This window comes from Notolepis coatsorum (assembly GCF_963971535.1).
Source record: "Notolepis coatsorum genome assembly, chromosome: 4".
Classification (NCBI taxonomy): Eukaryota; Metazoa; Chordata; class Actinopteri; order Aulopiformes; family Paralepididae; genus Notolepis; species Notolepis coatsorum.
The window spans coordinates 190387224-190404173 of record NC_140168.1 but is presented as its reverse complement, the minus strand read 5'-3'; the positions used below and the strand labels follow the sequence as shown (position 1 = coordinate 190404173).

The window sequence follows — 16950 nt, the reverse complement described above, 5'->3', positions numbered from 1 at the left end:
AAACAGAAAGAGAGAGAGACATAGAAACATAGAGAGAGAGAGAGAAAAAACAGAAAGAGAGAGAGAAAGAGAGAGAAGAGAGAGAGAGAGATAGAGATAGAGAAACAGAGCGGGATAGGCGGTGATGGTGTTACGGTACGGGTGCGGTGATGAAACTAAACGGTGATGAAACTCTACGGCTGTGTTAAACTCAGACAGGTGTGCCGGGGCCAAGGGGACAAAGAGAGACGTGTTGTTAAAAGAGATCCTTTCAGCCGGAGAGCAGGGGAGAGCAGGGGGAGAGCAGGGGGAGAGCAGGGGAGAGCGGGGGAGAGCAGGGGAGAGCAGGGGGAGAGTGCGCTCGGGGCCGCGTGACGGAACAGAGGGTCGCCGCCCCCTCCACTCGCTGTCAGAAACGAGTCGCTCGGAATCTGACCTCAGAACAGCAAACTACGCTTAAAAACACACACACGCGTATAGACATACCACATGAGCTGTTTTGTCCTCCTTCCAGCTCCACAGCGGTGGTCTGTTGCTGAGATGAAAGGGAAAACGCTGCTCGTGAGAATTGGAAATGTAATTATGGGAATAGGCTATTTCAACCTGCTGTGTGTGTGTTCTGTGTGTGCATGTCTGTCTGTGTGTGTGTTTCTGTTTGTGTGTGTGCATGTGCATGTCTGTCTGTGTGTGAGTGTGTGTGTGTGTGTGTGTGTGTGTGTGTGTGTGTGTGTGTGTGTGTGTGTGTGTGTGTGTGTGTGTGTGTGTGTGTGTGTGTGTGTGTGTGTGTGTGTGTTGTGTGTGTGTGTTAGTGATGTGACGATTCATCGATTTGCATCGGTGCGCCGGCATAAATGTTCACGATGCGAGTGCACCGGTGGAATAAGTCTGCATCGGCTACAATTCAGGCTGAACTCGCGATGCATCTTGTTGTAGCGTCTTTGCATCGGTCAAAACCGATTCATTCATATATTTCCTCTCATCCACTTCTGTCAGTAGTGCACTGTGACTGCACACAGCAGATACCCTTTTTGTTTCGCTACTACAGAAGGCGAGAGCCGCGTCACAGTTATCAACAACAAACAGTGGAAGTCGAGGAGACATGAATTGAATTGATCAACTGGCTAACGTTAGTAGCCGCTGGTTAACGTTAGCCAGTTAGCCATTCAGCTAACGCTAAACTACAGTATCTAACTAACTAACGTGACTCTGCAACACCAGTTCCATTAGTGAGGAAATGGGGGGGGGGGGGGGGTATATTGAAGACACTTGACAACAGGTTCAAAGATAACTTCACATTTATTGGCAATTCGTTTCCTTATATCGCTTCCTCCAGGTTCCAACTGTGTTGACAAAATGCGATCATGGTGTGGTCAGCTACGGATCATCAGAACGCTCAAACTCAAATGCGCTCCTCTCTCTCTCTCTCTCTTCTCTCTCTTCTCTCTCTCTCTCTCTCTCTCTCTCCCCCTCTCTCCCTCTCTCTCTCTCTTCTCTCTCTCTCTCTCTCTCTCTCTCTCTCTCTCTCTCTCTCTCTCTCTCTCTCTCTCTCTCTCTCTCTCTCTCTCTCTCTCTCTCTGTTCAATGATTTAAAGTGGCCAACGTTACAATATAAATACTAATTGGATAGTTGATGATAAACATTTAATTTCATTATCTGAAATATTATAAAATCATTATGTCTGCTATACGCCATTATCCCTTTGTGTGTGATTATTATTGTCTCACAGTAGTGTGTGTATATACATTGTGTGTGTGTGTTTTATCTAAAGTGGATAGAAAACACAGTACTATGCAAAAGTCTTCTTAGGCACCCTATAGTTTTTATATAAATTGTCTTACAGTAGATTATTTTATTTTAATAATAATATAAGCTGCATATAAGGAATACAACCAAATCCTCTGTCATACCATAAAATGTTATCATTATTTTGCATCGTGTTGAATCGTATCGCCCCAAATCGCATTATGTTGAATCAATCGTATCGAATCGTATCGTATCTCAACAGGGGGTGAATCGTATCGCATCGCATCGCCCGGTGCTTCAAATGTATCGTTAATGTATCGTATCGTTGGCACCGTATCGAGATGCGCATCGCATCGGCCTCAGTGATGGAGATGCACATCACTAGTGTGTGTGTGCATGTCTGTGTGACACCCATTGAACTCAATGCCAAACACAGACGGTAGATGTTTCTCGCCGTACAACCAACGTACAAAAGAAACAATTAAAAGGATGGATCAACATTAATGCAATTATACGAAATCATCAAACATCTGAAATCCCCAATTAAATGTCCATTGCTATACTAATAATTTATGTAATTGTGTGCGTGCGTGCGTATGTGTGTGTGCGTGTGCGTGTGCGTGTGTGTTTTAGCATGGCTGTGACTTCTGGACGAAGGGCAACGATCCCAAAGGATCTAAAGTTCACAAAGCCACCAGAGGGGGCACTGTGTCTGCAGGACCCAGGAAGGCACAACACAGCAACCTCAATACCACCAAACAGGTAAGGGACTACAACATCTTAACGCAAATGTAGCCCTCCTCAATGCAAATATTGTTTTGACGTCAATAATTCTAGCATTTACTGTACATTGGTATTTATCTGGACCCTTGAGATGAAGAACAATACCCCAATCCTTGTATACTGTTTACTTTACTCATAGTATAGTAGTTCAGATTCTAATTTGACATATAATATAACGGATAGGGCATACAGACCCTCATCTGCACCTTTGATTACACTGTTTACTTTATCATATTCTTATATTATGATGTTTACACTGTATCTTTTTTTCTGATACAGTTTTATATTCAGATCTAATTGTATTGCCTATATCGTATGTCTTTCTACTATTACCCTGCCCATAGCTGTACCTCCCCTCCCCCATACTGCCATGATGCCGCTCTAGACCATTGCGATTCCATTGAGAAACATAAATGTGTTTTAGATTGTTTTGGGTAGCCCCCACCCCCCTCCCTCGTCCCTTCTTGCTAATGTATTTCAAACATTTACCAGCATCATTAATAGTTTGGTTTGGTCCCCGGGGACATGATTCATTCCCTACACATGGAAGACAATGTGAGCCGTCACTTGCTAATAAAAATTCACAAACACGAAAATGTAAAAAGAAATTGCGGGGGGATAATCAATCTAATGATTTCATAATTATTCAGAGTCCGTTTACAGATAGTGTACAAAGAATGTAGCGAAGTCATCCCGCGTGATTTATCTCCCATCTGCCTTGTGTTCTCTCTCTCTCCCATCTTCTCTCTCTCCCCCGTCTTCTCTCTCTCTCCCCCCCGTTTTCTCTCTCTCTCCCCCGGCTTCGCTCTCTCTCTTGCTCCCCCGTTTTCTCTTTCTCTCCCCCATCTTCTCTCCTTCTCTCTCCCCCGTCTTCTCTCTCTCTCCCCCATCTTCTCTCTCTCTCCGCCGTCTTCTCTCTCTAACTCCCCCGTCTTCTCTCTCTCCCCCGTTTTCTCTCTCTCCCCCATCTCTCTCTCTCTCTCCCCCGTCTTATCTCTCTCTCTCCCCCGTTTTCTCTTTCTCCCGTCTTCTCTCTCTCCCCCGTTTTCTCTCTCCCCTGTTTTCTCTCTCTATCTCTCCCGTCTTCTCTCTCTCTCTCCCCCGTTTTCTCTCTCTCCCCCGACTTATCTCTCTCTCCCCCGTCTTCTCTCTCTCTCTCGTTCCATTTCTCTCTCTCACCCGTCTTCTCTCTCTCTCCCCCGTTTTCTCTCTCCCCCGTTTTCTCTCTCTCTCTCTCCCCCATCTTCTCTCTCTCTTGTTTTCTCTCTCCCCCGTTTTTCTCTCTCTCTCTCCCCCATCTTCTCTCTCTCTCCCCCGTCTTCTCTCTCTCCCCTGTCTTCTCTCTCTCTCCCCCGTCTTCTCTCTCTCTCCCCTGTCTTCTCTCTCTCTCTCCCGTCTTCTCTCTCTCTCATCTCTGTCTTCTCTCTCTCCCCCGTCTTCTCTCTCTCTCCCCCGTCTTCTCTCTCTCCCCTGTCTTCTCTCTCTCTCCCCCGTCTTCTCTCTCTCTCCCCTGTCTTCTCTCTCTCTCTCCCGTCTTCTCTCTCTCTCATCTCCGTCTTCTCTCTCTCCCCCGTCTTCTCTCTCTCTCCCCGTCTTTTCTCTCTCTCCCCCGTCTTCTCTCTCTCTCCCCCGTCTTCTCTCTCTCTCCCCCGTCGTCTCTCTCTCCCCCGTCTTCTCTCTCTCTCCCCCGTCGTCTCTCTCTCTTCCCCGTCTTCTCTCTATCTCCCCCGCAGCCGACGGACAGGACGTTGTCTCTCTGCGACCCCAAACCGTCGCCACCGACCGCAGCCGCCGGGGACGCCGGCCTCCAGGAGCACCAGCAGCAGGGCGCGTCGGCCGGCTGCCTGAAGCAGAAGGACCGTCTCGGCATTCCAGAGGCCGGCCAGAGGAGGGCCTCCGTGGGGGTGTGCCAGACCCTGCGCTGCCCGTCCCCCTCCGCGCGCCCACCGCCGCCCATGGCCTCGCCCAGGTCCCCACGGCCCGGTGCCAAGACCCCCAGCGCCAAGACCCCCGGCGCCAAGACCCCAGGCAGGGGCAGGATGCCTACCAGCCTGCTTGACGAACTCAGCTCGGTGTTGAGCAAGACGGGTCGCAGTGCCAAGGACGACTGAGGGGTCAGGGGTGGAGGTTAAGGGACTTATCGTGTGAGACAAGTGAGAGAGAGAGAGAGAGAGAGAGAGAGGAAATAATGGTGTCTTAGAGACGGGGATAGAGAGAGAGAGAGAGAGAGAGAGAGAGAGAGAGAGAGAGAGAGAGAGAGAGGGGGAGAGAGAGAGAGAGAGAGAGAGAGAGAGAGAGAATGACGGGGAGGGTGGTTGAAAGTGTCTGGGAGAAAAAGGGAGGTGAAAGAACGAAACGGGGAGCAGCCAAAGGGGACTTACTTTCGGAGGCTCTGGATATTTTAGGAGATACAAGGTCCACAAGGGAACGTGGAGAACAGGTGCAGGCTCTGGCTGGAGGGGGGTCATGCGAGGCCTCAGCTGGACGTGGAGCTGACCCAAGCACCGCAACACTGATTTATGTATCGCCCTTTCGAACTGTTAGGATGTTCCCAAAAAAAAAATACAGTAAGACACCATTTCTTCTGTACGAACCTCTAGAACATTCCGGAAATACTGCGGCATATCGTCTTCTTTCGAACCTAAGGACGTTCCGAAAAAAATACAGCATTAGGCAGTGTTCCTTCGTCCAACCTTCAGAACTTTCCAGAAATCCCTTACTGTAGCGTCCTCCTCCTCTCTAAACCGAGAACATTGCAGAACACTTTACCAATTTGCCGGCCTCTTTGGAAAGCCTCCAAGGTTTATGTTTACATCAAGGTGAATTGAGTCAAACGTGGTTGTACAAAATAATAGTATTTATTTTCCTCTTGGCAGGCACCATATGTTAAAAGGAAATGCCAGTGTTATTGGATTTTTCCACTTATCTGGATAATTTCCCTGCTACTTCACACCCACTTAGACCGCTGTCCGGTGCCCACAGCGTGTTGTCAGATACAGTGTGTAATTCAAAGAGAAATTCAAAGTCAGTTTGATTATTATGTGGGATTCCTCCACTCTCGAGTAAATGTGTCTGAGCTGGTTGTGAATTTAATAAATGTTTGGTTATTAAAGGCCCCATGAAAGCAAGATAGATGTACATGTTCTTTTATCACAGTATGTCTTGCACTGATTGTCACTTGTATGCCAGTATGTGTTCTATCAATGACAAAACAGTTGTTTTGTAGGTATTATTAATGGTATGTTAGAGTTTGTAATTATTTGGAAAACGGAAAAAATACAGGGGCGTATACAAATTTTGCGTCCAATGAAATGCTTTCTAGAATGACATTTACAGTACATTGTAACTGAGCTAGCACTCGGCCTCTTTAACTAAATTGAACAAATGTTCAATGTTAGCTTGCTAGCTAACATTACTAATGTTGCTAACCTATGTTGCTAACATTAGCTTGCTAGCTAATGGGTTGACCGTAATGTACATCCAGCACTGTTGACTGCTGTAAATGCCAATCAATATCCACGACAAGTTTGATTAGATTTCTTTCTTTCTTTCTTTATCCAAAACATATACAAATAAAACATACAGTATAAAAACAGACAGGGGACAGGAGGAAGTAAAAAGGTATCTAATCCTGCCGCATGCTTTTTTTTCCGTAGTCTTTGTTTGCGAAGACGCTCTCTGATTGGCTAGCCCGCGTACAGCGAAGACCCTCTCTGATTGGTTTAGCTCCGAAGGGCTCTGGGATAGAAATGTCAGAATTGTACATAATATTCTCTGCTTCGAAGTGGTTATGCTTTGGCCCTCTTTCGAAGTGGGTTATGATTAGAGTTAGGGTTAGAGTTAGCCCTAACCCTAACTCTAAGCATAACCCACTTCGAAAGAGTGCCAAAGCATAACCACTTCGAAGCAGAGAATATTATGTACAAGGCGGAAGAGACCCTTCGGAGCTAAACCAATCAGAGAGGGTCTTCGCTGTACGCGGGCTAGCCTATCAGAGAGTGTCTTCGCAAACAAAGGCTACGGAAAAAAATCACGCAGTCCTGCCCCTTCCTTACAATATATTACATACAAAAAAATAGAGTCTTTAGATTAGATGAACTTACTTGGTAAAATTACTGGTGCAATTGTACCAGGTAGTGCTGGACATCCTTATGCTACGAACAAAATGGACAAAGGAGAAGGCAGGGGTGTTGTCAGGGTGGGAGTGTGTGTGTGTGTGCGCGTGCATTCATTATTGTTAACATAGGTGTCTATGAGGTACACATTTAGACTTGAGAATTTCATAGGACCCAGATATGGATTTGATTGATTATTATTGATTATTCAACTAATGAGTCCCATCTTTCATTTCGGTTTTTGTTTTTGTTCATTGTAACCGCTCCCCTGCTTTAATCAGAAGCGATACTCCGTCAGCGCCAGTGAGACATGTTTTGCTTTTGTTTAGATGAATAGCTATTCTCAGGAAATACGTTTTACAACTTGAAGCACATTTTCAGATAAGCAGCTTCAATGCACCAAAGGATGAACTATAGGCTACTTAATTGTACCCCATTATGATAATCACTAAGCCACTGGTATGTAATGGAAGGCCAATATGATCATAGACACACCTACAGGTAAATTAATATCAGATTTATAATGAAAATACTGGTTCCTTAATGTTCCTTAATAATGATGACATTGTATTTCTTTGAGGCCTAACACTCATTATGATAGGATGCTATTTTTCTAACATTGCACAGAGCTGTATTTTAACAGTATATACTTTATTTTGGTTTGTTTACCACAGCAGTTAAAGCTATTTTTTTGTTTTACTATGTGACGCTGGCTACGAGCTGTCTAGAACCGGGTTTGTCTGTAGCCTATGTCTGTATCTCTGTCTGTCTGCCCCCAGAAAATTACAATTACCAATTACAGCTCATGCTGCTACGTCCATACAGCGAACCTCAAAGTAACACGTTAGCTAGCGATGTTAATGTTAGCAATGTACATTAGCCAAGCTCTTATCAACGCAAACAACGTACGTTAGCCAAGCTAACGTTATCAACACAAGCAACATACAAACCTAACATTATGCAATGTTAGCAATGTACATTAGCCATGCTAACTTAGGTGACATTATTGGCATTATCAACATTAGCAACGTACGTTAGACAAGCTAATATTATCAATGCCATAATAATAATAATAATAATAATAATAATAATAATAATGCAGGACCTCTTTAGGGGGGGTCTTTATTCGGCATGCAACGAACTGGACATGCAATTGGAGTGGCACACACACACCGGGATACACACACACATGCATTGTCTTTCCTCAGTCGCCGATGCGATTGAGTCTATGCGCTTGACCCATCCCGTCGTCCTTCCCCCCATGGGCAGCCGGGAGCAGATAGGGCGTCAACGTGAGCCGCGCCCCGGGGACCAATCCAAGTGCTCCTGTCCGTCTTCGTCAAGGACACCACAGCGTTAGCGATCTGTTGTTGTGCATGTTTTTCCATTGGGTTTATCTTATCGGGGGGGAAACCCTTGCGAGCACGGGGAGAACATGCAAACTCCACACAGAAAGGCCTGGGAGATACCCCACCTCGGTACCTGGTATCATGGAAACCTGGTCCCCAAGCGGGAATCGAACCCTGGACCTTCTTGCTGTGAGGTGACAGTGTTAACCACTACACCACCGTGCCGTTAGCCACGTACGGAGCTAACGTTATCAACCTTAGCAATTTGCGTTAGATAAGCTAACGTTATGCAACATACGTTAGCCATAGCTAAAGATTGCACAGAGAAGACTGTCTTGTTTCATTAAGCCACTGTGCTCCATAAAGAGGGATTTTGGGTTTGATATTATATTGGATTAATTTAGATACTATATGAAATAATACGGTATTATACAAAGATCATGGGGTCAGGTGAGGACACTGTCTACACTATAGCAAAGTCCTTTGGGGATTTCAGTATAATCCCTTCCAAAGAGATGCCTCCGAAAAAGGCACCTGCAATTTATTGTATCATTATTTTATTCATAGATTTCATCAAATGCTCCTTTTGCTCTGGCGAAATGTAAGAATAAACTCGGCGTCCCAAGTCATTCTCTCTTATTGAATTATGTATAGCAGTCTCGAAATGCACACGTCAGCGATTGTCACACAGGCACCCCACCACATGAAAAATGTATTTGAACATTTTATTTTCATTATGCCTCATATGCACCAGCTGGTTCATGTTCTAATCATCATGGATGGAGCTGCCATATTCCTGCATTCATGGTCTGAGCATGAAGGGTCTTATAAAGCAAAAAAAAATCTTTATGTTCTCACTGTGTGAATAGCGTGTCTATAGGCTGTTGGGTCTGCACTGTTCATTGTATTACATTGTATTACTTTTGTAGGCCTTTGTCAGTCTTGTCATTATACTTCCTAAATAAATTGTGCTCCCAAATAGCGCAGACACACATGTTTGTTTGTTTAAACGTGTCCTTAACGCTTCATATTATGTTACACAACTAATTCCTGTGTAATAAAGTATTTCTGGTAATATCTGGTAATGATGAGTAATTATTTGTAATTATGGGCGAGTGCTTTCTCAGGGAAACCTTGTTCATAATTACAAATAATGAATAGATTAGATTGAAAAGTATGGTCGTTATACAACACCAGTACAAAGAAAAGAAGATTGGCATACAACCAGAGTGCAAATGTAACAGTAAAGTGCAATAATAATATACAATGTACAGGTGATTAAACTGGATATAAAATGTATACATTAGTACTACTGAGTAATAGTGCTAATCAAATGTGTATGTAGGTGTATATTAATAGGCGTAGTATTATTATGTACAGGTATAAAGACACTATGGTAGTAAGTCATACTGGCCAGCAGCGTAACTAGTAAGAGTAGGTAAGGGATATGTACAGATATAGATATAGTATGTATCGGATACCATGTAAGTTATGTATGTAATTACACAGTAAATACCATGTAATGTGTGTACCGTAATGCCATAGCGCTACCAAAGCGTCTCTCACTGTGCCCTTCACCCTTGCTAGTTTACTCAACATAATACGCCCCCCTTTTTCTTTTTTTGTTTGTTTGTTGTTGTTGCCATTATTAGCTCAACCGTAGAAAGATTAACACGGCTCTTTCAAACGGCCGTAACTCACGCGGTGCGCCGCTCCTCCGTCATGTCGCCCGCACCTGCCTGTGGCTCTGGGGGGAGTCGGCGCCCGCGGTTCGTCTTGTCACCTGTACGTGTCTCTCTCTCTCTCTACTCTACTCTCTCTACTCCACCCCGCGCCGAACGGGTGGCTGTGTGAATATAGCCACCTACTGTATACCGCCTCGTCCCAGGGCCCCTGGGTGCCAGAAGGTCACCATATGGCGGGGAGAGAGAGAGAGAGAGAGAGAGCTCCGCGACCGGGCGCCCCGGCGAAGTGATTAAAGACATTATGAGCGCCGACGTCGACCTTGTCACTCAGAGGAGGTTGCGGCGCTGGATGGATGTGCTCTTGCGTGTCACGCGGTACATGCAGGTGGACCTGGGCCGCCGCTGTGTCCCCCTCCAACAAGAGAGAGAGAGAGAGACAGTGTGAGGGAGAGAGAGATGCAGACAGTGTGAGGGAGAGAGAGAGGCAGACAGTGGGGGAGAGAGGGAGAGAGCAAGTGAGAGTGAGAAGGGGCCAGGCCGGAGGGAGAGAGAGAGAGAGCAAGAGCAAGTGAGAGAGAGAGAAGGGGCCAGGGGGAGGGAGAGAGAGAGAAGGGGCCAGGGGGAGGGAGAGAGAGTGAGAGGAAGGGATGACAGTTATCTCAGAAGGGGGTAGAGGCGGGCCCTTGCGGAGCTCAGCGTGACTTGTTTCAAGTGAACCCGGGAGCCTGCGGTTATAGAAACCAGGCTTGTTGGACTTAATCCAATGTGATTTTGAAATGTGGAACGTATTGATCACTCTTTGGTCCCTGTGGAAGTGACCAGGGAGGCTATGATACCCCCTCCCTCACCCCAACCAATTCCTTCTCTTTCGCTCCCTCTCACTCGCTCTCTCGCTCTCTCTCTTTATCCATCTCTCTATCTATCTCTCTCTCGCTCTCTATCTTTATTTATTTCTCCCTCTCTCACTTTCTCTCTCTCACTTGCTCTCTCTCTCACTCTCTCTCTCTCTCTCACTTGATCTCTCTCTCACTTGCTCTCACTCTCTCTCTCTCTCTTTATCTATCTCCCCCTCTCTCTCTTTCTCCCTCTCTTGCTCTCTCTCTCACTCTCTGTCACTTGCTCTTGCTCTCTCTCTCACTTGCTCTCTCTCACTCTCTCTCGCTCTTTATCTATCTCCCCCTCTCTCTCTTTCTCCCTCTCTTGCTCTCTCTCTCACTCTCTGTCACTTGCTCTTGCTCTCTCTCTCACTTGCTCACTCTTTCTCTCTCACTCTCTCACTTGCTCTCTCTCGCACTCTCTCTCTCTCTCTCCCTCCCTCCCTCCCTCCCTCTCCCTCTCTGTGAATAACACTGTAGAAGCAACCATATGGAAAGGAAAGATACCGTTTGAGAGTCTTCTCATGGCTATAATGCTCACTGAGACATCTGGATCCTAGTCCTTGACTACAAAGGTATACACGCTTGTCCTTGTGTGACCTTGTGTAACAACTATGAAATACCGTGCCAAACAAGTATGCTGTTTGAGATTTTTATTTTAAGAAAAATACAGATTTTTGCAATTAAGAAAATACCTTTTTACAGCCATATGGTCAAGCCTGTGTGCTTTCTCGCGTCAAGAGATACAGAGACAAAAGGAGACGCTACAAACATGCCATGTTGTTGCCGCACGATAAAGACACTCAAAACCCACCAGGAACAGAAAAGAAAGAACCTCAATCTTCTTTTCTTCGCCCCCCCCCCCCCCCCCCCCCCCCCTCTATGCTGGAACCCTGTAAATCCAGGCTGGAGACGTGCTGCCAGCAGCCATGACACACTGCTACTGTATAACATGCATGTGGAGGCAGCCCCCCCCCCACACCCCTTTGTGATTTACATTTCCAGAAAGGGTAAGCCGTATATTAATGGAGTCCGTACGTTTTCACCGACTATAAATAGCTCAACCTGTATGATGCCGCACACCGTCCCGTCCCCCCCGTCCCCCACACCGCCGGCCGCTGTATTACGCTGATCCGCGCATTCTGCCCCTCTAATCTCAATTCTATTAATGTCCTGGGCGATATTTACGACACGTGGCCCCCTTTTAGCCTGACATGGCTGTAAAGTATTACGTTCAAACCAGCCAAGCTTTATCTAATTAAAAGCCCTTGCTATCGCAATCCAACTGGGAGTGCAGGTCTTTAAAACCTCAATCAGTTTTTCCTCTGGCTGAAAGAGAGAGAGGGAGAGAGAGAGATAGAGAGAGTGAGAGTCACTGCAACACGCTAATGAAGAAGAGGATGTTAAACATTCCAATTACAGGGAGGCAAATGCGAATGAGAGCTGGAGAATTTCATGATTTGCGTTATTGCATGTACCGGTATTAGGAGGTCGACGTCGGTACACGGGAGACCGGACCACAGCGGTCGTCGTGTTTACCGCCGGGTTTGTTATGAGGTTTTTCTACTTGGTATATACGCCCTCAAGGATGTGTTTAGATTAGATAGAATGTATTGATTAGATTCGATTACATTTATTGTCATTATACAGCACAAATACAGTACAATGAAAAGAGTGCAAACAGTAAAGTGCAATAGTAATATACAATGTATGTACAGGTGATTAAACTGGGTATAACACATATATAAATTAGTATTTATATATGAGTACTACTGAGTATAGTGTCAAATGTCAATCTATGATAGCATGTACAATAATGCTGTATATACCGTATATGTATACATTATTATATATAATATATGCATTATTGTACATGCTATCATACAGTTATATAAATATCAGAGTTATATGGGTTATATGCAGGTGTATGCATAATTACATGGGTATATAGAAGGATTATATGCAGGTATATTCAGACAAATTAATAAAGTATGTTGTTTTGTTTGGCTGTTCACATTATTCTTTAAATGTATAATTATGTGGCAACTACAATATCAGATTCCAGTGTGAATTGGTCACTGCTGAACTGACCCGCGTGCACAAATTAACAATAAAGAAGATGGCCGTAAAAAAATTGTGTCAAATGTCAATCTAGAGTGACGTAAAAGTGGCATGATGTCGCATTACAAAAAAACAAGACCTATATCTGCTTTAGGACCACATATGATTTACAAGATATTACACAGACTCTGTCCTCCTCCCTGGGAGAGTTCATAAAACAAAAGTCTGATCGTGGTCATAGGACTAGGTCGACCTGTAGAGAGGATTGCGAGGTGCAGCCTTGACGCACCACTTTCGGTCAGAATGTCTCGTCAGTGCAGGGAAGTATGTTGTGGAACAGTTTACCTAGTACCACCATTCGAGAATGTCCAACTTTTACTACTTATAAACTCAAAGTAAATAAATGGTTTCTAGAACACCAACCAGTGACCATATAGGACCTTTATGGTCTTGGTCCTTTTAGCTTTGTAGCCATGTATTTGTAAATAATTGTTCTTTTGTTTTAACATTATTGTTTTTTTTATATTGCTCTGTTTTTGTATTTTATTTGTTTTATGTTTGGGGACTGAGGATGGACATTTGCATCCCTTGCTAAATCCTGTGTATTTACAGTGCATTGTATGTATTGTGTGAGGTTTGGTCCGCTCCCCGCCACACGCTCCGTTCCTTTAAGGTACTATGTTGATTGATGCATTCCCCGCCACGCGCTCCGTTCCTTTAAGGTGCCGTGTTGATTGGTGCATTCCCCGCCACACGCTTTTGGAGCAAGTATCAATCTCATCCCGCAGCTGTCACAGTTTGTAATTAGCGCCCCTGAAGGCTTTATATACACAGACCTCCTTGCTATCGATGTTGGGTCGTTCTGGAATACAACTGCATATACCTGCTTTTCCCCGTCGCTGTTCCTGTCTTCTTTCTCTCCAGGACCTTTTTGTGGAGAACCGCTGTGGAGAACCTGGTTCCCCGTTTGGAGCTGCGCCTCGTTATCTTCCCGCTTTACGCGTTGCGCCCTGGTGAGTTTTTGGAAAACAGTCCTTTTGGATTATCAGTTTTTTGTGTGTTTGGTGAACACTGAAGAAATACCGTTTTTGTTTTGTACTGAACTCAGCTAATTTGTGTGTTAGGATAACACTGAAGAATTCCGTTTTGTTTTGCACTGGACTCAGCTAATTCGTGTGTTAGAATAACACTGAAGAATACCGTGTTGTTTTTCACTGGACTCAGCTAACTTGTGTGTGGTACACCGAAGATCAAGTCACTTGGGATTAGTACTGGACTCAGTCACCTCTCTGCCTCTGTGTGTTCGTTGGGCTGTTTCTGATTTCTCTCTCTCTCCGTTTTCCACCGTGAGTGAAAGCTGGGAGGATCTGCAGAGCCGCTACAACGTCACATGCCAATTCCTCACCACTATCTACTGGGAGTATCTGCAGAGCCGCTACATCGTCACATGCCAGATCCCCGTTTGTTTGATTACTGTACCTCATCCATCTTGTGACTCTGTAAATAAATACGCCCTAGCTTTTGGCTAACTCTGAACTTCCTGTCTGTGCCGTTGCGTTTGAGGTCGGTTACAAACCATAACATATTGTCCATTAATACATGCTGTCCCTTCCAAATAAACAAATAAATAAAATAAATATGAAAGTGGAATTGAAAAGCTCAGATTCCATGTGATTTGTGCCGTTCACACTGTCGTGAAAAAAACAGATCCGAGTCACATAATTATGAGCAAAAAAAACGTGCGCGCTATGTACGGATTGTCTGGTGACTTTGAGCGATGGAGTGATGGCTGAATCAACCCTCCCTATACCCCCCCCCCCCCCCCCCCTCCTGTGCCATACAAGTCCCTGTGCTGGTGAGATTAAATTGAAGAAGGGGATCATCAGAGCTCTCGGTCTTCCACATTACACAGGGGAACGCCAAGGTCGCCTTTATGTTTCCAAGGGGTCACTGCTCTGCAAATGAAAATTATGTTATATAAATTATATATATAGCTGGGGAAAAATTCTAATTACTGCCCCTTATCTGTGTAGTGCGTGTGTGTGTGTGTGTGTGTGTGTGTGTGTGCCTGTATCTGTGCACGTGCATGTGTGTGTGCATGTGTGTGTGTGACACATCGATGCTGCCTGCTGCCCGTGAGAACATGTTCCAGTGCGGGAAAGGCCTGGTCCTGGTCGTGAACCGCCCACCACCGCTGTATCCAGAGCCGCGCTGTGCGAGAGGTGTCTGTTGGACGAGGGGAACGGGGTCTTCCCTCAGACCTCTGCGGTCATTTCCATTTGGTGATATCCACTCTGTGGGCGGGATGTGAAGCGGGGCTGAGGCGACCTCCACACGCTGCCGGGCCGACCGCAGACTGGGGGGGGGGGGGGTGAATGTGTGTGTGTTTGAGAGGAACAGAATGTGTGTGCGTTTGTGAGGAACAGAATGTGTGTGTGTGTGTGTTTGAGAGGAACAGTGTGTGTGTGTGTTTGAGAGGAACAGAATGTGTGTGTGTGTGTGTGTGTGTGTGTGTGTGTGTGTGTGTGTGTGTGTGTGTGTGTGTGTGTGTGTGTGTGTGTGTGTGTGCGTGCGTGCGTGCGTGTGTTTTAGAGGAACAGAACGGAGAGCAGATCCGTGGATCACAGTTTACGGGAGGGGGTGGAGTCGGTCAGGTAGGTATTGATGCAGGCAGCTGAGTTCTGCACATACTGTACTGGAGTCAGTCCAGGGCGTTGCTGGGTAACCAGACAGGACTCCATTACAATAGTCAAGGAGTCTGTCCAGGGTGTTGCTGGGTAACCAGACAGGACTCCATTACAGTAGTCAAGGAGTCTGTCCAGGGTGTTGCTGGGTAACCAGACAGGACTCCATTACAGTAGTCAATGAGTCAGTCCAGGGTGTTGCAGATCTTACTCCAACCTGCCTGGAGCAGCGCCTTGGGAGCCACAACCGTGAGCTCTGTCTCATTGGTCTTGAGCTCGAGAAGGTGACTGAGGGATGTCAAAAAGTTCTGTATTGTAATTGTGATCTATGGACACAATCAGACACAATGAAGTAAAATAAACAACTAATTGTCTGTTTTCGAAATTGTATTGCCAACAGTTTGAAATAAGAAATGTTAAGGAAGCAAAATATAACAAAAACTCAATATCGTCGAAAAAAAGCAAAAAGGCGATTTCGGGGGTACTGTCTCGCCTTAAGCAAGCAAAGCAGTCGCCCCTGGACCGATCGGACCTGTCCGCGAGGGGAAAACGGTCAGCGTTTCAGAGCAACTTCCCACAGCAAGGACACAATGGGTCATCGATTGAATAGCCACTGATTTGAATTGGAGAGACGACCTCATTCTGAAACCATTATTTATTCATCGGCGGTTCACCTGGCCCGCTAGAGTCCAGATACACCGAGCCTCGACCTCCGCGTCGGCAGCGTTGTGGCTAAATTGCACTACAGCGAGGAGAGAAGCGGCAGGTCGGAGCGTTTGCTCGTTAAAGATGCATGTTATTTTCTATATGCCGGCGTTTCCAAGCGACGCACGTGTCCTCGGTTTGTCTTTGGAGAGAACGATGGCTGACATGACATCCACCCACTTATCACCGTTATCTATCACATTATTATTGCATACAATTAATTGGGTAGCGGCAGTCAGTGTTAAAGCTCTATTGCTTGTCTGATTCATATCAACTGTCAACGAGGCTGTTTTATTATTAGATTATTATTATTAACATTTTTATTAATGTTATTACTACTTCAGAGGAAAACGGTTTCCATAGCAGTTGTGTGAATTAGTTTAGCTATAGTTATCTTTCACCCAATCTTGTTTTTATTCATGCCGTTTTTCCCCTTGTGTATAGATCCACAAATTAGATTACAAAATTTTCCAAGTTAACTAATCTTTTTTATTTAATTTTTTACAAGAACTTTTTTGATGAGCGGTTTGCTTTCTCATGCGTGGACCGATATGCATTTGTAAGAGTAAGCAGGTTTTTGAAAAAATGCCAAGTACTGTAAGCCGTTGAGTGTGTAATGTATGCTACGTTCACACTGCAGGCAAAAGTGGTCCATATCTGATTATTTTCTCTCATATATGACTCAGACGACGGCACACATCTCATCAAATCTGATCTATTCACTGCGGTACCTCCGGCTTGGTCGGCCGTCCATACTGACACAATTGGCAGTGTCAGCGGGTGGGAAAGCCGGTGGGGTGGGTCCTGGTTGTTGTAAACAGCGACTCCTACAGTTCGGTCGGGGCGCCTGCACAGCGAGGGAAGGATCTGGGGGAGGTAGTGTGACCTTCCACATGTTACACTCCCCCAGTGAGAGTCCGCGCTGCCAGGTGAAAAGAAGCGGTGGGCTGGCTACACATGTGTCGGAGGA

The 16950-nt window shown here is 45.5% G+C and overlaps 1 protein-coding gene across 1 annotated transcript in view; it reads left to right on the top strand.

Moving 5' to 3' along the window:
- LOC311226785 (uncharacterized protein) overlaps positions 1-5771 on the top strand; it is a gene marked incomplete at its 5' end in the record, with an annotated part of 10740 nt that extends 4969 nt beyond the window's left edge. Inside the window, 3 exons of the mRNA XM_084312191.1 lie at positions 199-334; positions 2357-2485; positions 4240-5771. Of these exons, the coding sequence (XP_084168317.1) occupies positions 199-334; positions 2357-2485; positions 4240-4617 (643 nt within the window). The 3' untranslated portion in view covers positions 4618-5771. The remainder of the gene's footprint in view (positions 1-198; positions 335-2356; positions 2486-4239) is intronic.
- Between the last annotated feature and the right edge of the window lie 11179 nt (positions 5772-16950).